At 44.3% G+C, this 21,112-nt stretch overlaps 2 protein-coding genes across 2 annotated transcripts in view; one reads left to right on the top strand and one right to left on the bottom strand.

The window, feature by feature from the left end:
* The window catches only part of LOC109904225 (tectonin beta-propeller repeat-containing protein 2), a 37,469-nt gene extending 18,301 nt beyond the window's left edge, over positions 1-19,168 (top strand). The window contains exons 14-20 of the mRNA XM_020501450.2: positions 2,087-2,327; positions 2,615-2,704; positions 4,396-4,629; positions 11,391-11,539; positions 14,812-14,953; positions 15,137-15,286; positions 17,487-19,168. Coding sequence (XP_020357039.1) covers positions 2,087-2,327; positions 2,615-2,704; positions 4,396-4,629; positions 11,391-11,539; positions 14,812-14,953; positions 15,137-15,286; positions 17,487-17,638 — 1,158 coding nt within the window. The 3' untranslated portion in view covers positions 17,639-19,168. The remainder of the gene's footprint in view (positions 1-2,086; positions 2,328-2,614; positions 2,705-4,395; positions 4,630-11,390; positions 11,540-14,811; positions 14,954-15,136; positions 15,287-17,486) is intronic.
* Positions 18,762-21,104, bottom strand: LOC109904227 (ankyrin repeat domain-containing protein 9-like). Its single transcript, XM_020501454.2, has one exon. The coding sequence runs from the start codon at positions 20,660-20,662 to the stop codon at positions 19,796-19,798; it is 867 nt and encodes a 288-aa protein (XP_020357043.1). The 5' UTR covers positions 20,663-21,104; the 3' UTR covers positions 18,762-19,795.
* Between the last annotated feature and the right edge of the window lie 8 nt (positions 21,105-21,112).

Below are 21,112 nucleotides of genomic sequence, written 5' to 3'. Positions count from 1 at the left end.
ATGGCTCTCGGGAGACGTTGTCGAAATCGGTTCAGCCACTGGACTTCTCCATGCATCACGCCAACCGAGATAAACACCTCTCTGGGAAGAAGAACCCTAACCAGAAACCATGGATGGATGGCAGCATTCACGCAAAACTGAAAGTGTGAACCACCACATTTAACCATGGAAAGAGGACTGGCAATATGTCCAAATATTAACGGTGTAGTTATTCCCTCCGCAAGGCAATCAAACCTGTGAAATGCCGGTACAGGGACAAAGTGGAGTCGCAATTCAAGGGCTCAGACACAAGACGTATGTGGCAGATTCTACAGGAAATCACGGACTACAAAAAGATAACCAGCCACATCACAGACACCGACGTCACGCTTCCACATAAACTAAAAACCTTCTTTGCCCGCATTGAGGATAATACAGTGCCACTGTCGTGACCCGCTAACAAGGTCTGCGGTCCCCCTCCTTCTCCATGGCCGACGTGAGACACTTAAACGTGTTAACCCTCGCAAGGCTGCTGGCCCAGATGGCATCCCAAGCCGCATCCTCAAAGCGTGAGCAGACCAGCTGGCTGGTGTGTTTACGGACATATTCAATCTTTGAGAGACTAGTCAAGGATCATATCACCTCTACCTTACCAGCCACCCTAGACCCACTTCAGTTTGGATACCGCCCCAACAGGTCCAAAGACGATGCTATCGCCATCACACTGCACACTGCGCTATCCCATCTGGACAAGAGGAATACCTATGTAAGAATGCTGTTCATCGACAACAGCTAAGCATTCAACACCATAGTACCCTTCAAGCTCATCATTAAGCTGGAGGCCTTGGGTCTCAACCCTGCCCTGTGCAATTGGGTTCTGGACTTTCTGACGGGCCGTCTCCAGGTGGTGAAGGTAGGAAACAAAATCTCCACTTCGCTGACCCTCAACCCCACAGGGTGCATGCTCAGCCCCCTCCTCTACTCCCTGTTCACCCATGACTGCATGGTCATGCACGCCTCCAACTCAGTCATAAAGTTTGCAGACGACACAACAGTGGTGTGTTTGATTACCAACAATGAAGTAACAGCCTACAGGGAGGAGGTGTGGTGTCAGGAAAACAACCTCTCACTCAACGTCAACAAAACAGAGGAGATTATTGTGGACTACAGGAAACAGCAGAGGGAGCACCCCCCCTATCCACATCGAATGGACAGTAGTGGAGAAGGTGGGAAGCTTCAAGTTTCTCGGCATACACATCACAGACAAACTGAAATGGTCCACCCACACAAACAGTGTGGTGAAGAAAGTGCAACAGTGCCTCTTAAACCTCAGGAGGTTGATGGAATTTGGCTTGTCACTCAGAACCCTGACTAACTTTTACAGATGCTCAATCGAAAGCATCCTGTTGGGCTGTATCACCGTCTGGTACAGCAACTGCGCCACCTTCAACCGCAAGGTTCTCCAGAGGGTGGTGCGGTCTGCACAACGCATCACCGGGGGCAAACTACCTGCAGTCCAAGACACCAACAGCACCCTGATGTCACAGGAAGGCCAAAAAGATCATCAAGGACAACAACCACCTGAGCCACTGCCTGTTCACCCTACTACCATCCAGAAGGCGAGGTCAGTACAGGTGTATCAAAACTGGGACAGAGAGACCGAAAAACAGCTTTTTTTCTCAAGGTCATCAGACCGCTAAACAGCAATCACTAACTCAGAGTGGCTGCTGCCTACATTGACACCCAATAAATGGATCACAAGTCACTTTAAACAATGCCACTTTAACATAGTTTACATATCTTACATTACTCGTCTCATATGTATATACTGTACCTTATACCGTCTATTGCACCTTGCCTATGCCGCTCGGCCATCGCTCATCCACATATCTATATGTACATATTCTTATTCCATCCCTTTAGATGTGTGTGTATTAGGTAGTTGTTGGGAAATTATTAAATTACTTGTTAGATATTACTGCACTGTCGGAACCAGAAGCACAAGCTTTTCACTACACTCGCATTAACATCTATTAACCATGGCTCAACTTCTAATGCTTATGCATTTCTGGCCTTTTGTTCCCTCCTCTTCCTCACCCACCCTCAGGTGAGCATCACAGACTATGTAGTGTTTGATCAGGGAAGTCTGTTCCAGACTCTGATCCAGGCCACTCAGAACATGGCCACAGCCACCAAGGCCCCGGTGGAGCGGGTTGCAGAGTGCCTCCGCATGGCCTTCCTGTCCCAGCAGTTCCATTGCCAGCCCAGCCTGGTCTCCTCCAACACCAGCGGCGTCTGGATTTCATCCGGCAGGAACAACTTCCATGTCGCCAAGGGCAGCCTCAGCGGTATGAATTTATGAAACCTCAATACTTGCATTAGCTTTCCAAGCTAATGCCTAGGCTTTAGCTCAGTGGGTTAACACAGATGCTCAGTCATGAGGATTTTTTGTTTTCTGCATTGGAATGCAATTTATGGAATGCACTTTCTGACATGACTACCCTTCACAGAACTTAATCAGCTAAGCATTGCTTTATTGGCACCTTCTCTGTTTTAAGTCAGTGTGGTGGACAGGGACTTTTGTGTGAATACTGCAGTGTGTTCAGTGTGACAGTGATGTGTTGTGACCCCACAGGTACTTTCTGGCAGGGTGTGGTACCCAGAGGAACCGTCTCAGCCACCAAGTGGGCATTCGTCTATTCCTCGGCTGTACTCAGTAAAGAAGGTAATACACAAAACACAATATTGTAATACAAACATAACACGCACTGTCCACCCTCCACCTGATGGCAACAACCCATCTCAAATACAGTGGTGAGAACAAGTATTTGATACACTGCCGATTTTGCAGGTTTTCCTACTTACAAAGCATGTAGAGGTCTGTAATTTTTATCATAGGTACACTTCAACTGTGAGAGACTGAATCTAAAACAAACATCCAGAAAATCACATTGTATGATTTTTAAGTAATTCATTTGCATTATTGCATGACATAAGTATTTGATCACCTGCCAACCAGTTAGAATGCCGGCTCTCACAGACCTGTTAGTTTTTCTTTAAGAAGCCTTCCTGTTCTCCACTCATTACCTCTATTAACTGCACCTGTTTAAACTCGTTACCTGTATAAAAGACACCTGTCCACACACTCAATCAAACAGACTCCAACCTCTCCACAATGGCCAAGACCAGGGATAAAAGGACATCAGGGATAAAATTGTAGACCTGCACAAGGCTGGGATGGGCTACAGGACAATAGGCAAGCAGCTTGGTGAGAAGGCAACAACTGTTGGCGCAATTATTAGAAAATGGAAGAAGTTCAAGATGACGGTCAATCACCCTCGGTCTGGGGCTCCATGCAAGATCTCACCTCGGGGGGCATCAATGATCATGAGGAAGGTGAGGGATCAGCCCAGAACTACATGGCAGGACCTGGTCAAGGACCTGAAGAGAGCTGGGACCACAGTCTCAAAGAAAACCATTAGTAACACACTACGGCGTCATGGATTAAAATCCTGCAGCGCACGCAAGATCCCCCTGCTCAAGCCAGCACATTTCCAGGCCCGTCTGAAATTTGCCAATGACCATCTGGATGATCCAGACGAGGAATGGGAGAAGGTCTGATGAGACAAAAATAGAGCTTTTTGGTTTAAAATCCACTTGCCGTGTTTGGAGAAAGAAGAAGGATGAGTACAACCCCAAGAACACCATCCCAACCGTGAAGCATGGAGGTGGAGACATCTTTCTTTGGGGATGCTTTTCTGCAAAGGGGACAGGACGACTGCACCGTATTGAGGGGAGGATGGATGGGGCCATGTATCGCAAGATCTTTGCCAACAACCTCCTTCCCTCAGTAAGAGCATTGAAGATGGGTCGTGGCTGGGTCTTCCAGCATGACAACGACCCGAAACACACAGCCAGGGCAACTAAGGAGTGGCTCCATAAGAAGCATCTCAAGGTCCTGGCCAGTCTCCAGACCTGAACCCAATAGAAAATCTTTGGAGGGAGCTGAAAGTCCGTATTGCCCAGCAACAGCCCCGAATCCTGAAGGATCTGGAGAAGGTCTGTATGGAGGAGTGGGCCAAAATCCCTGCTGCAGTGTGTGCGAACCTGATCAAGAACTACAGGAAACGTATGATCTTTGTAATTGCAAACAAAGGTTTCTGTACCAAATATTAAGTTCTGCTTTTCTGATGTATCAAATACTTATGTCATGCAATAAAATGCAAATAAATTATCGGCAGTGTATCAAATAATTGTTCTCCCCACTGTATATTAACAGAAATAAGGAAGACCACATTTACATTCCATACTGTCCCCTGTTATCTGTGTCTCTCTGAGTAGTGACATCTGTCGCTGTTATCTGTGTCTGTGTTGTACATCACCAATATGTGACTGACTGTCTCTGTGTCTCTGCAGGGAGCTTCCTGTGGCTGGGCCAGAGCAGGAAAGACCTGTTCTGTGTTTGGGACCAAGATGGTCAGATGCACCCCACCACAGTCCAACTGCCCCAGGACACAGAGATGGTCCAGCTCTCTGCCTGCCGCGATGCCCTGTGGGGATTGGACCAACATGGCCGCATCCACATCCGCACCCTCTCCACTAGCTGCCCCACCGGCATGCACTGGAACCTACTGGACCTCAGCCAGCTCGGTAAGGCCACCCTCTTCACATTCAGAAATAACACTGGGCAGATGACAAGCTAGGGTAGCTAAGTATAGACTAGATGGCTCTGCTAGATGCTCAATGCAGAAATAATTTTGTTTGGCGCATTGGTGATTGTGTTCCCTCACAGGGAGGTTGATTGCAGTAGTTCTGTGGTGTTTCCTCTGTTTTGTGGGAAAACAAAATGTTTGCCACATTTCATTATACTGCAGTAACTCATTAATTTGGTCTGCAGATATTAAAGGAACAGTTAGTTGTGTATATATTGGCAATAGGCGTTTATTTTTTATAGCCATTACATAACTGATCAGGCTAGGACATCTGTTCCTAGTCTCACATGCTTATCTAGTACATGTTGTATCTAGCACATGTTGTATGTCTAGTCTGTCAAATGTCAGCCTGTCTTTCGGTGTCAGTTGCATGTAGCTGCATACTTTCACACGGCCATCTTAGTGTCCCCACCAGCTCCGGTTGTGTCCCCCGGTCGGCTACAATTCTGACGACTCCTATCTGCCGACCGTCTGACTCTGACCTAATTCACGTCTCTATAGACCCTTTTCCAGTACACGACATACTGACGTCACACACAGATTCGCGCCACTCTTGGCAGCAGTAAGAAAGCCATTGCCATCTGCGCACATTCAACAAACAAGCATTATATTAAGCAGGACATTCATACAAGCCTTAAAATCCAATTATAATCCAAATGTAGTGTGAAATGCTGGCCTTCTGTAAGATCTTCCCCTTGTTCTGCCACCAACTTGTGCACATCACCCTCTTGCGACAGTGTTTGTAAACACAGAAAGGGGTCTATATGCGGTTGTCTTTCTAGTCCTAGTCACATCCTTTGGCAATGCAGGGAGAGAAATAAACTAGCAGGATCTGGACTTTAAAGGTAAGAGCCAGGTAGGTAGAAAGACTGTCTTACAACAGTGTATGAAGACCTGTTTTGTCCTCCTCTTGATTGGCCCTGGACACAGGTTCTACAGGCTGGTGTCAGATATCACTCGCTTCCCCTCTTTTACGTTGGAGGTGTTTATTTTCTTGGTATTGGCAGCTGGTACTTACATAAGACCTGTTTTGTATTAAGGTCCTCCTTGAGCAAGGTGTCAAAGTTCAGACTAGGTATGGAAATGATCAAGTCAAAGGTACAATTACTGAGACTGACCTGTCAATTCTCCATGCTGAAGGAATGTCAGATAAGTTCACCAAAGAAAAATACCTAATCTGCTTTTAGGTTGAAGTGTTGTTTATATGGCCTTTAGTTTGTTTGCACCACATCTCAAGCAGTAAGCTGACATGTCTGCAGAGAACACATGATCCTAAACAGATATTGGACCGATGTGTTACTCTCATTTGGCAGACGGCCTAATCTTTAACAACTCAGTCCCTACTATTTTTATTTTTTATTTTTTTATTTTACCTTTATTTAACCAGGCAAGTCAGTTAAGAACAAATTCTTATTTTCAATGACGGCCTAGGAACAGTGGGTTAACTGCCTGTTCAGGGGCAGAACGACAGATTTGTACCTTGTCAGCTCGGGGGTTGTCCAACGCTCTAACCACTAGGCTACCCTGCCGCCCCTAGGCTTGATAATATTGAGTATCAGTGATATTTGACATTGACGATATATGGTTAAGATATTGTGATGTGCAAGACGATACTATATTTGAACTTTACAAATCAAAAGGGTGCAGTTTTATTAGTTATGCTGTATCAATTTTCATAGTCTAATGAATTATCTATTTTTATGTATTTATTTATGAGAAGGCAACTATAAGGTCACAAATTAGCACAAAAATTGCACAGTCTGGAATGATTTACTACTCATTAACAGCGCAAAACGATATTGGATACCAGTGATATTTGGAAGTAGCATTACCTTGGAATAGGTCTACCCAAATTTTGCCCAACCAACCCTAGTCCCAACCCTTCATTCTTAGAGTTCAGTGTTAGCTTACTTTCCATGGATTTGAAATGATCTAATAGCACATAGGTTTCTACCCATGGCTAGATCCACCAGGGTCTTGGTAAAAGCTTCAGTATTTGTTGAAGAGGTTCAGGTTGTATATGTTCTGCTGCTGGAAAGTGGCGGGTGCAAATAGACGGCCATGTGACGACAGCAGACAGCTGTAGCCAGGTCCTATTGGGCTATGTGTGCATCACGATGTAACATGAGCAGGGAAGGAGCTTAGAGTGCACTCACTTTTAGCCCTGTTCTGTTAGTGTCATTGACCACATGATCTAAGTCTCCATACTAGAACGCTGCACAGGGACATAGTGTTTTTGACACCTTTCACAGTTCAGTATAGTTCATGAAGGGTAGTTTAGAAAGTGATGCCATAATGACATTTGCAAGTGTAGCTTCTTTTACGTAAGATGTTCATTGGGTGTAAAACATTTTTATTATAAAAGGTTGATTTCCATTTTATAGAGGTCAGAGTTGAAAGGGTGATGTCCAAGGTTATGAATGTCTAGAAAACATTAGTCCTTGACCTGAGCTTTGAAGACCACTCTGAGCAGCCAAGCATAGAAGCTGCAACCCCATATACACTATTCAGAAAGATACAAAGACATGTTTAGGCCTTGCCCTGAGACATGGCTGAAGACCATGTGTCTATAGTCTTGACTCAGGGAACGTTTAGGACTAATCTTTTCTTAGAATGTATTCTGCCCAGAAGTTCCAAGAGTATTTCTATAGGTTATCAATGATTAACATATGAGGTCTTCCTGGGTTATCTGTATTTGGAAAGGTGGAAATCCCGATCTTCTGACAGGCTGGTTAAGTATGATATTAGCACGGGTTATGATGGTTAAAGAAGTCCCAGCAGATATGACAGCTACCTATCTACAGTTTAGAAGTTGCCCCCTGCCCCAGTCTCTCCCCACACAGACCTTTGTTACAGAATGTCAAATAGCTTAATCAAATAGTGATAATGTGATACATGGAAAGAGCAATGACTCACCTCTGGAAGGGTTGTCCATTAACCATTCCACAAAATAACTAAAGACAAGCAACTTTGATGCCTCTGTCTCCATAGCCTACTTCACAAATGAATTCACTTAATTTGAGTTCGCAACCTTACCTGAAGATGAAAATACAATGTTTTTAAGGGATGAAGCCATTTTATGTTCAGTTGAAATCATTTGGCTTATTTGCCTTGGTTAAAACCCCTTGGCCTTCACCCAGTACCCTTCCCTGAACTTAGTCACTTGCCGGCTATTACCCGGTTACTCAACCCTGCACAAAAGAGGCTGTTGCCCTATGTACTGGTCACTTTAATAATGGAACACTGGTCACTTTAATATTGTTTACATACTGTATTCTGGTCAAGGCCATCCTATTAAACTATTGCTATACATATATTATTCTATCCTACCTATTCTACCGATATGCTACATATTCTAACCACATACTGTCCATAATGTCTATACATCCCATCACATATACACAGTTGAAGTCGGAAGTTTACGTACACCTTAACCAAATACATTTAAACTCAGTTTTTCACATTTCCTGACATTTAATCCTATTAAAATCCCCTGTCTTAGGTCAGTTAGGATAACCACTTTATTTTAAGAATGTGAAATGTTAGAATAATAGTAGAGAGTGATTTATTTCAGCTTATTTCTTTCATCACATTGCCTTAAACAATTTAAACTTGGGTCAAACATTTCGGGTAGCCTTCCACAAGCTTTCCACAATAAGTTGTGTGAATTTTGGCCCATTCCCCCTGACAAAGCTGATGTAACGGAGTCAGGTTTGTGCGTCTCCTTGCTCGCACATGCTTTTTCAGTTCTGCCCTCAAATTTTCTATAGGATTGAGGTCAGGGCTTTGTGATGGCCACTCCAATACCTTGACTTTGTTGTCCTTATGCCATTTTGCCACAACTTTGGAAGTATGCTTGGGGTTATTGTCCATTTGGAAGACCCGTTTGCGTCCAAGCTTTAACTTCCAGACTAATGTTGCTTCAATATATCCACATAATTTTTGTTCCTCATGACGCCATCTATATTGTGAAGTGCACCAGTCCCTCCTGCAGCAAAGCACCCCACAACATCATGCTTCCACCCCTGTGCTTCACGGTTGGGATGGTGTTCTTCGGCTTGCAAGCGTCCCCCTTTTTCCTCCAAACATAATGGTCATTATGGTCATTATGACCAAACAGTTCTATTTTTGTTTCATCAGACCAGAGGACATTTCTCCAAAAGTACAATCTTTGTCCCCATGTGCAGTTGCAAACCGTAGTCTGGCTTTTTTATGGCGGTTTTGGAGCAGTGGCTTCTTCCTTTCTGAGCGGCCTTTCAGGTTTTGTCGATATAGGACTTGTTTTACTGTGCATATAGATACTTTTGTACCTGTTTCCTCCAGCATCTTCACAAGGTCCTTTGCTGCTGTTCTGGGATTGATTTGCACATTTCGCACCATAGTAGGTTCATCTCTAGGAGACAGAATGCATCTCCTTCCTGAGCGGTATGACGGCTGCGTGGTCCCTTAGTGTTTGTACTTGTGTACTATTGTTTGTACAGATGAACGTGGTACCTTCAGGCTTTTGGAAATGGCTCCCAAGGATGAACTAGACTTGTGGGGGTCTACAATTTTTTTCTGAGGTCTTGGCTGATTTCATTTGATTTTCCCATGATGTCAAGCAAAGAGCACTGGGTTTGAAGGTAGGCCTTGAAATACATCCACAGGTACACCTCCAATTGACTCAAATAGTGTAAATTAGCTTCTAAAGCCATGACATAATTTCATGGAGTTTCCAAGCTGTTTAAGGCACAGTCAACTTCTGACCCACTGGAATTGTGATACAGTGAATTATAAGTGTGTAAATAATCTGTCTGTAAACAATTGTTGGAAAAATGACTTGTGTCATGCACAAAGTAGATGTCCAAACCGACTTGCCAAAACTATAGTTTGTTAACAAGACATTTGTGGAGTGGTTGAAAAACGAGTTTTAATGACTCCAACCTAAGTGTATGTAGACTGTATATACACACACACACACACAGTACCAGTCAAAAGTTTGGACACACCTACTCATTCAAGGTTTTTTATTTTTACTATTTTCTACAGTTTAGAATAATAGTGAAGACAGCAAAACTATGAAATAACCTGTAGCACTCACGTCTTTAGCCATGAAATGCTTTGAAAGGCTGGTCATGGCTCACATCAACACCATTATCCCAGAAACCCTAGACCCACTCTATTTGTATACCGCACCAACAGATCTACAGATGATGCAATCCCTATTGCACTCCACACTGCCCTTTCCCACCTGGACATAAAGAACACCTACGTGAGAATGCTATTCATTGACTACAGCTCAGCGTTCAACACCATAGTACCCTCAGCTCATCAATAAGCTAAGGACCCTGGGACTAAACACCTCCCTCTACAAATAGATCCTAGACTTCCTGGTGGTAAGGGTAGGTAACAACACATCCGCCACACTGATCCTCAACACGGGGGGCCCTCAGGAGTGTGTGCTAAGTCCCCTCCTGTACTCCCTGTTCACTCATGGCTGCACGGCCAGGCACAACTCCAACACCATCATTAAGTGTGCCGATGACACAACAGTGGTAGGTCTGATCACTGACAATGATGAGACAGCCTATAGGGAGGATGTCAGAGACCTGACCGTGTGGTGCCAGGACAACAACCTCTCCCTCAATGTGATCAAGACAAAGGAGATGCATGTGGACTCCAGGAAAAGGACGACCGAGCACGCCCCCATTATCATCGACAAGGGCTGTAGTGGAGCAGATTGAGAGCTTCAAGTTCCTTGACGTCCACATCACTCCCATTTCAGATAACTCTTTAAAGTGTTTGCATCATCAACATGCCTCCTCCTGTTCTAAGCGATGTGTTTAGATTAAAAGCACTGCCCAACAGATGTCATCAATATGATTGTATATCATAGAGGAGCATCAAGGTTAGTATGACAATTTAATAAACCAGTTAAATTAATCAACTTCCTTCCCCAGAGGTGTCTGTGAGGACATCCAGACATGTTGACCTCCTCTCTGTGTTGCCTGCCTATGTTCATATTCTCTTTGCAACATCACATGCCCTATTAAGTTTGGGAAAGGTAAATCATATCACGCTTCTCCACTGGCTGTTTTATGCAAATGTGAGCTATTAAACATTATTGGTAAGAGAGAAACCCTGTTTGTGAGTTTATTTATATTTACAGAGGAAAAATAGACCAAGGAACGACTTCCAGGAGTTATTCTGCTTGGCTGTGCTCTAAGAATGGTCCAGTGACAGGTCTTGACCTATACATTTGTCACATACATTTCAAGGCCTGCAATGGCAGCGCAATGTACTTCACTCACTGAATGTTTAAAGTAGACATGGTAGACATAGACTTGGTCATTGTTTGTTTAGAGGTCGCTCATCCCAATAGTCAGATTCTGTAATCTGTGCGAGATTACTGTGACATAATAGTGTTTTGTCACATGGGCTTAGTGTGCTGTGTTGTGCTTCAATAAGCAATAGCCATGGCTGTGGTTGCTGTGTTAGGCTGCTTACTAAACAATAGTAATAGAGACTTGTACATACACTCTATATTACTCCCAGTTAAAATTAGCCTATTATCAAAGCTGGTTACATCATTATGTAAAATATCTCTGCTATTATTAGATATCTGAACCAATGTTTTTGCACAGTAGTGCCGCCTTCAGCTTCTTGGAAGTCTTTCTTCATGACATTGAAGAACTGACTTTGGTTTGCTTTGTCTTGCAGATCAGGTAAGGCTGGTCAGCGTATCGTGTGGCAGTCAGAACGTGTGGGCGTGTGATGGCAATGGGATGGTCTATTTCCGCGTCGGTACGCAACCCCTCAACCCCAGCATGATGCTTCCTGCCTGGATCTGTATCGAACCACCAGAGCAGGTAAAGCCAGTCTAACCACAGTGCATAGTTGATATGGGTCTTTCTATGAACTAGGGCACCAGTGAGCATTTATTTGATTGGACAACTGTTTGGAGCTTTTACATAGTCATTAATAAATAAATCAAATGTATGTGAATGCATTAAGATATAAAGGAGGAAGATGCATACATTCAATATAATTCATAAATTGAATTAAAACATATGTTTAAACCCTTTCTCATGCTAAGTCTTCACAGATATGGCAAAAATCATGTGACATAAAACACTACCTACCACAACCTACCACTTCTTTCCTTACATTTATTATATTTTTTTGTTATATAGTAAGCTCTTAACAATCGAATTACACTTTGACCCTGATCCTGTGAAATTCCTGGATATTGCTGTCTTTTTTTTTTGTATGGAGATCTCGGAAGTGTACTGTAACCTGGTATCATTTCGTATCTCTATGTTATGGTGTGAAAACAGTTTATGGTGTATGTGATTGCAAAATCCAATACTTTAATATGATTAATAAAGCAAAAACCGATACTCTCATTGACAGGGTTCTTCAGTAATTACATAATAGTTATTTGATGCACGTTTGCTATCTAGCTGTTTAGTTACATGGGGACATTATCATGCAACATCAGCTGATTCAGGAAAGGATTTTCTGAATGACAGTCAAGTGGTAAAGAGCTTGTGTGATACTGCATGTGATTTAACAACTGCCAAGGTGCGGGAATTAATGTTTATTTCAAGGATTGACAGAACATTTTTGTGTCTATGTTCATGTACATTTTGATCTCTTGTTTTCCATAGTTAAATGGAGCAATCGGGAATGTGTGTAACGTTCTGAGTGTAGTGGGTGAGAAGTCAGGCGCAGGAAGCAGAGAGTTCAGGGTAGTGCTACTTTAACGGCGAACATAAGCCAACCCCACGAAAACACAGGGCGTATAACAAAACAAACGCCCCAAACACGGGGACTTAAGCTGTCCAGCAAAACCCACGAAATGGGAAAACACGTAACCCACAGACGTGCGCACAAGTTACACAAAACAGAAGGTCACAATAATTAATCCCGCACAAAGAACCAGGCGGGCCGGCTGACTAATAAAGACTCACTAATTATACCCAACTCAAAACAGGTGTACTCAATAAACACATAAGGAGGGGGAGGAAAGAATCAGTGGCAGCTAGTAGGCCGGCGACGACGAGCGCCACCCGAACGGGAAGGGGAGCCACCTTCGGTCGAAGTCGTGACGATGTGAAAACGGCTGTTTATTACCTTTTGAATGGAAATTAAAATTAAAATGTATATTTTTTGCTTAGAAACCTCAAAAACAACTTGCTATTTTGATGTTCAAATCTGGTTGGAGTTTAATGTAGAATGCCTGGTCAAGTGCACAGCCAACACTTTATGTCCTTTCAAAGTAGGTCACCCTTCTACCTTCTGTGAATCAATTCATTCATTGATTAATAGCTGCCCATACCGTGCCACAATGGCAAGATAACGTAAGATTTCTCGGTTCCTGCATACGATTTAGTGTGTATTGACTTATTAATGAACTGATGTTACTGTAAATGCTTAGTGTACTGATATATCCAAGCTAACCATTGATTATCTTAATAAATGATGCTATGGGGCCAAAACAATAGTATCTGTTGCTAGACTAGAGATATGCCCCTAACTATAGTTAGTCTTTGATTGCACATCTAACTGGCTGGAATGAAGCAAGGGTGTAAATATATCCTATCACTGTTTAAAGCTGGTCTCCAGCTACCCAGACCTGTCTGATCAGCCTGGTAGGGTGCTGTGCGTGTGTCCAGCTTACACCTGTGCAAATCCGTATGCATAACCATGGAATTAAACATCCAACCAATGCCTCAGGAGTTGTGCTGTAGATCCACCATACACGCAGAGGGTTGTGTGGGGTTCTGTCCAGAAACAACCCCTAGCCGCAGAGAATTGGACAGGTGTAAGCTATACCATCAATATTCCACCAAGCCTATCGAAGGGTAGGTGGAGCTCTCAGATCTCCACAAGTGTCTAGACTCTATGCAGTAGGGTCTATGGTTTTTTTCTGGACAGGCCATGGGTGTTATGGTAGCTCAGTCAGTCTGGCACTGTCAAAAGAAATGTATAACTGTCAAATACTTGAGAGAGTGTGAGAGGTGAGTGATGCAACAGTTTTTTTGTTTTTTTTTTACCTTTATTTAACTGGGCAAGTCAGTTAAGAATAAATTCTTATTTACAATGACGACCTACTCGGGCCAAACCCGGATGATGCTGGGCCAATTGTGCACCGCCCTATGGGACTCCCAATCACGGCCGGTTGTGATACAGCCTGGAATCGAACCAGGGTCTGTAGTGATGCCTCTAGCTCTGAGATGCAGTGCATTAGACCACTGTGCCACTCATGTTAGAGAGTGATGGGTGAGGGATGTGTCCTCCGTTCCTCATCTTCCTCTCAAAGCACATTGGGGTAGAGGAAGGAAGGTTCTTCCTCTTAGGCTTCAATGCACTTTCAAGGAGAGACAAGAAGTGGAGGGGATAAGGATAGAGAAAGCAAGAATGCAGTGTCTAGTTTTCACACACTTCTTGAAGAGTTTACTAATTATAATGATTTAATTATTGGCTATTATTATTGTCAATTATGTTATTTACAGAACCCACTGTATTATATTATTACATCGACTATTAGAAAATAGAGATGCTGTTGATCTTTTTCATTCTAATGGAAGGTTAAGCATGGCTATAAATGATAGAGAAGTTCACTAAAGCACAAACAGACCTGGCTACTAGGCATGACAAAAAAACATGCAGTATCAATGTTAGATGTGACATTTGAATTACATGTAGATGTTTTGTTGTTGCTAGGAGTTATGGTCTCATTGTGCCTTTTATACACTCATATTCCTTTTACATATGAAGCTGCAAGAAAATCATATTTAAATGTATATCAAACCATTTTGAAGTGTTGACCCTGATGTCACAAATTGGCCCCTTTTATTTATAGAAAGACCAATATGATTGCCTACATTGTACATCTGCCTGCATTTGATTAATACAGTGATGGTTGCTTATGTATTTTATGTTTAAGTCAATCCTCATATCTTCAGACTGTTAAAGAAAATTGTCTCAGCATTTGACTATAGATATTGATGATAAAGTAATTCTGGAGACATACCAGACAAAAATATTTGACCCTCACACTGAGTTTATAGTTCAGCCCATGATATCTCCTGTTGTGCTGTGTTGTTGACACCGTCATGGTTTTCTGCTCCATCAGCCACTAGGAGTGCATTTTATTAGAATCCACACCAGTCCCAACGACAGCATGCTGTGGGCCATGGACAACAGAGGGAATGTACATGTCCGCACTGGAATCACGGACGAGATGCCTATCGGCACAGACTGGGAACACATTCCAGGTGAATGACCTGAAGATTGACCAACTAGTCAGACATCCAACGATAATTAATAACACCTTTGTCCGACTCCAAAGACTATGTAATCTACATATTCATAAGTGGAAGATCAGACACCCATTCATAAAACCTTTGTCCAAAGACTAGATCATAATATTTCCTTTAATTTATCCAAATTATTCCCAGGCTTGCAGGCCAGTCAGCTGGTGCTGAGTGTGAAGACTGTTTGGGTGCGCTGCCCCAACGGGGAGGTGGCGAGGCGCTATGGTATCACTGACAAGAACCCAGCAGGGGACTACTGGAAGAAGATACCAGGCCTGCTCAACTGGCTGACAGGTGAGTGATGAGGGAGGGAGAGAGAGGTGAGTGATGAGAGAGAGGTGAGTGATGAGAGAGAGGTGAGTGATGAGGGAGAGAGAGAGAGGTGAGTGATGAGGGAGAGAGAGAGGTGAGTGATGAGGGAGAGAGAGAGAGGTGAGTGATGAGGGAGAGAGAGAGAGGTGAGTGATGAGGGAGAGAGAGAGAGGTGAGTGATGAGGGAGAGAGAGAGAGAGGTGAGTGATGAGGGAGAGAGAGAGAGAGAGGTGAGTGATGAGGGAGAGAGGTGAGTGATGAGGGAGAGAGGTGAGTGATGAGGGAGAGAGGTGAGTGATGAGGGAGAGAGGTGAGTGATGAGGGAGAGAGGTGAGTGATGAGGGAGAGAGGTGAGTGATGAGGGAGAGAGGTGAGTGATGAGGGAGAGAGGTGAGTGATGAGGGAGAGAGGTGAGTGATGAGGGAGAGAGGTGAGTGATGAGGGAGAGAGGTGAGTGATGAGGGAGAGAGGTGAGTGATGAGGGAGAGAGGTGAGTGATGAGGGAGAGAGGTGAGTGATGAGGGAGAGAGGTGAGTGATGAGGGAGAGAGGTGAGTGATGAGAGAGAGGTGAGTGATGAGAGAGAGGTGAGTGATGAGGGAGAGAGGTGAGTGATGAGGGAGAGAGGTGAGTGATGAGGGAGAGAGGTGAGTGATGAGGGAGAGAGGTGAGTGATGAGAGAGAGGTGAGTGATGAGAGAGAGGTGAGTGATGAGAGAGAGGTGAGTGATGAGAGAGAGGTGAGTGATGAGGGAGGGAGGGAGAGAGAGAGGTGAGTGATAAGGGAGGGAGTGGTGAGTGATGAGGCTGAGTGAGTAATGAGTCACCACCATCCATAGCATGACGAGACCCAGCCTCTGCTACACCACCATCCATAACTTGACTAGACCCAGCCTTATCTACACCACCATCCATAGCATGATTAGACCCAGCCTCATCTACACCACCATCTCTAGCCTGATTAGGCCCAGCCTCATCTACACCACCATCTCTAGCCTGACTAGACCCAGCCTCATCTACACCACCATCTCTAGCCTGATTAGACCCAGCCTTAGCTACAAAAAAAAGAGGCAAAATTGGCACCAACACACACCCCTTATGAATATTCCACTAGCAATTAGCCTACCAACCAAATTTGCTCTTTTCATGAACGCAACCACAGCTTCATTCTAGAAGCGAGAGAGAGAGCGCCAGAGGTTTGAGAGAGCCAGAGCTGAGTGAGTGGGGGAGAGCGCGCCAGAGGGGAGTGAGTGAGAGAGCGCGCCAGAGGTGGGTGGGTGAGTGAGAGAGAGCGCGCCAGGGGTGGGTGGGTGGGTGAGGGAGAGAGAGCGCGCCAGAGGTGGGTGGGTGGGTGAGGGAGAGAAAGATGGAGAGGGAGCGAGCCAGAGAGCCAGAGTGCGAGAGAGCCAGCCAGAGTGCGAGAGAGCCAGCCAGAGTGCGAGAGAGCCAGCCAGAGTGCGAGAGAGCCAGCCAGAGTGCGAGAGAGCCAGCCAGAGTGCGAGAGAGCCAGCCAGAGTGCGAGAGAGCCAGCCAGAGTGCGAGAGAGCCAGCCAGAGTGCGAGAGAGCCAGCCAGAGTGCGAGAGAGCCAGCCAGAGTGCGAGAGAGCCAGCCAGAGTGCGAGAGAGCCAGCCAGAGTGCGAGAGAGCCAGCCAGAGTGCGAGAGAGCCAGCCAGAGTGCGAGAGAGCCAGCCAGAGTGCGAGAGAGCCAGCCAGAGTGCGAGAGAGCCAGCCAGAGTGCGAGAGAGCCAGCCAGAGTGCGAGCCAGAGCTGAGTGAGTGAGGGAGGGAGAGAGCCAGAGCTGAGTGAGTGAGGGAGGGAGAGAGCCAGAGCTGAGTGAGTGAGGGAGGGAGAGAGCCAGAGCTGAGTGAGTGAGGGAGAGCTCGCCAGAGCTGAGTGAGTGAGGGAGAGCTCGCCAGAGGTGAGGGAGAGCTCGCCAGAGGTGAGAGCGAGTGAGGGAGAGCGTGCCAGAGGTGAGAGGGAGGAAGAGGGTGGGAGGGAGGGAGAGTTAATGAATGGCTTGCTCTTCCATTGTGCACATTTGAGATCTACTACATTGCAGTCGCAATACTGATCTACAAGTCATCCCAAATAACTCCATGTTAGGGGATCAACATTAGAAAATTGTGTGCTTCTGCTTCGCCTTGCTCAAACTGATCACCTCCAACATGCTGATTGTCCCACAGTGACACCCATGGATGAGCTGTGGGCTGTGAGTGTGTCTGGAGGTCTGAGGCACCGGCTCACCGAGACCCTGGTGCACAACACCATCAATTCCCATGTCAACACAGGCTCCCTGAGAGGAGAGGACCTGGAGGAGGAGTGGGAGGTCATCTAAAGAAGACTGAAATTGTGTTATTCCCTATATAGTGCACTACATTTGACTAGGGACCATAGTGCATAGGGCTCTGGTCAAGTCGTGGACTATGAAGGGAATAGGGTACTATTTCTCACGTTTCTCCCCAACTGAAACAACCACTCTTTATTAATATTCACTTTCACTACTGAAATGGGCTGCATTGCATTTATTGGTGGGCACTTTACCTACTGTATGTCTTTTTAATGTTATCATCCTATGTACATAATAGATTCTAAGGCAACTGCTAGGTGCTTATGAATCAGTACGGATTGCACAATGGCTCTGTGGACAGACCGGATGGGATAATTGGTGTTACCAAGGGAACGGGGTGTCTCCCAGACCTCATGCTGTGTACAACCAGTGTTTACTTTTAACCTAACCCAACCAATCCCTATTGAATTGAATTTAAGGAATTAATTGTTATATTAGTTAAAAAATAATCATTATTGGTGACATTTTAGGAAGGCAATATTTTTCTTCATTTTAGTTAGTTTGCACTTTAATTGAAGTGGGAAGGTAACTGCACTCCCAGTACACAGCACTAGTCAAGACTTGCTACCCTGAGACCGTACACAGCATTAGTCTAGACTTTATACCCTAAGACAGTCTGTTATTTTCTTACAAAACATCCTCTCCCAAAGGAACTTACTGTAGCTCGTGTATTGTTTTTTTACATATCGATTTATTCCGATGAATACGGTACGTACCACAACACACTTAGAGCCTTCCAATAGTGTATCTTCAATTAAATATTTCGATCTGTCATTCCTCTAGTCCAGTTGAACCACTATCACAGGAGTTATATAGGGCCATGGTCTTTGAATTATGTTTTCATGTTGTTTTAAAGGAAACTACAATGGTAGTATGAAGGAGATCCATTATTTTTTTTACTGTTTATAATAACACAGATGGAACGTGACTGTAAGTACTTGAATGGAGAAATGTATCATGTTAGTCACAGTGCAAGGGTACCATATAAGTGTAGGTGCTTACTGTGCACATATTGATTGATGCTTCATTTTTTACTGTGGAATACTGTGCTCACTAAGGAAGGGATATTTGCAGGAGTTTGTTCTGGGAGATTTATAACACGTGTATTTTGTATAACTACCAGAAAGGGAAACGAACCAAATAATTTATTCCGTCTTAATACAGCTACTGAATAATTAAGGGAGTCATGCATTTAATGGTATCATATTGTTGCTTCTGAATACTGTACTCTAGTGCTATTTAATCCTTTAGGAGTTTGCCAGTTCAATTCAGATTGACAAAGTCCGGGCCAGAAGTAGTGCACAATATAGATGAATAGGGTGCCATTTGTGATGTAAAATCAGATTTAATGACAGATGTTTTACACTAGACAGGAAAACCCAAAGATCGAGTTGAAGTATCCCCTCTGTGTGTGTCTATATGGGATACACAGCACTGCAAGTCCACTGAATCCTGTTGTATGAATCCATGCCTCTCCTCAGTATGAATGAACTTCCTTAATAAAGGTGTTTACAGAGACTCTGCCTGATGGTGCTGTATGACCACCATAGATATAGCAGTGTTTCTCAACTCCATAGAACTGCACATTTTTACTCTTAGCCCATCACTAACACAGTGCTGATCTGGAACAAAATTGTGGGGGCCTAGGACAGGACTGGAGCTGAGAATGTTTTCCTTCTGACCATGAGCCGTGCAATCATCAGCAGAGAAAACAACCATGAATGTGTGCAAAAAGCACATTCAAACCATTGTGCCATGTTATGGGTGATACCAGGCTGTGAAACGTTCATAGTTTTGGACCTAGTCTATTGTTTCTGTAGGTCTGTAACACAACACTTCTCAGTTGCCTGTGTAGTTACTATAGTAATAACGTTCTCTGCCCTGCTTCACTCCACAACCACCAGATAATGGCCAAGTATATTCTGGTTGAAAGAAAACTGCAACAGGTTCTCTCGTGTACACAACTCTTATTTACATTGCAACATTATTCAGGTCCAGATGTGTATTCTATAGTGCATTGTTTTTAAACATCAAAAACAAATAACCTTTTGAGTTGTTGTTCCTATTTACAAAGCTGCATACTGCATTTTATTCACACTATTAAATGGTTCACACCATAGCCAAAAATAAACCTGTCGAGTAGTTTCATCTGGTATACTGGTGTAGCCTGAAGTCCAGTGGTTTCAGAAAGTCTGGCAGAGAGTCCAACTGTTTAACAGGTTTAGACTGGGTCATCTTATGCATAGCCTGAACAAAGAGAGAGGGGGGAGATAGTTCTAAGAGCCACTGGAACGCCTGCTCTCCAATAAGACTCTGCCACAGCCCTGGATTCTTCTGCAACTGTCCCTTCATTTGAAAATTGAATTTTGGCATGAAGAGAATGAGGTAACCAAGGCAGACGTGCTTGCTACGCATATCAGGCTCGCCCTGACGTATCTGATTTAGGAGGCAGTCCAAGGGGGTGTTCCCATCTCGGTCTGTGACATAAGGACATGCACCGTGTCCTAGTAACATAATCAAGCACTCAGGGCGCACCAGTTCGCACGCCAGATGCAATGCGGCTTTGCCTCCTTGCATGTGAAAACATCCACGGGTGTTCAAGCAGCTCTGGCGCTCACTATCAGAGAAGTCTTTTAGGGTGTCCATGATCATTTTCAGGATAGTAATACGATTATAGCGAACAGCTACTGTGAGATGCGGTGTTGCTGATGCTTGGCAGCAGCAGAAGCTTTGACTGGGCATCTCCAGTGCACCAACAGAGTATCTGTTGAGGAGGAAATTGGCGTATTGTTGATGGTCATGAACAAGTGCATACAGAAAAGCCTCGGGTGGAGTAAAAGAGCATGCCCGCCCTTCTTCCCAATGAAACACTTCCATAGTCCGCATGTCCTCGAGCACCCATACTGGTAACAGGTCCCGCACTGCTTGGTAGAAGGCAAAGGAGGTTCTTTGGCACTGTTTCTCTGATTTATAATCGGCCCGGCTGTCAAACACACCTAGATCGTAAGGCATTGCTACTGTGTTCGGCAGATTCCTTTAATTTCTGAATATACCTTTTTTTGCAAGATATAGCCTAGCACCTCTGTGCCAGCTCTGTTAACATCAACACTGGATGTCAGATGTGATTTAGAAGAAAACAGTTATAAATATATAAAATAATCAATAGCTGAATTTATGGAACTTGCATAACACACGGCAAAAAGTTTTTCAAATAAAAATGAAAGCCTATAGCAAAGCCTCTTCTGTTTCGCTGCTCTTGGAGTCTGTGTTCAGTATGTTTCGGCTGCTATTGACTTGCTTCAAACCTTCTTCAGACTCCATCGGCAGTTTATATACCCTTGCTGGTGGCAACAGGCAATAGTGGAACTCCTTCACGACTGCCCTCGTTGGTCGCTCACTGCGTCAACAAATATCCCCATTGGCTGTTTGATGACGACTCCAAGGTGAGATTAAATGTGACGT

Source organism: Oncorhynchus kisutch, linkage group LG14 (genome assembly GCF_002021735.2).
Source record: "Oncorhynchus kisutch isolate 150728-3 linkage group LG14, Okis_V2, whole genome shotgun sequence".
In the NCBI taxonomy this organism is placed as follows: Eukaryota; Metazoa; Chordata; class Actinopteri; order Salmoniformes; family Salmonidae; genus Oncorhynchus; species Oncorhynchus kisutch.
Note: the sequence above shows the minus strand (reverse complement) of the source record. Positions and strands in the feature narration are given on the sequence as shown.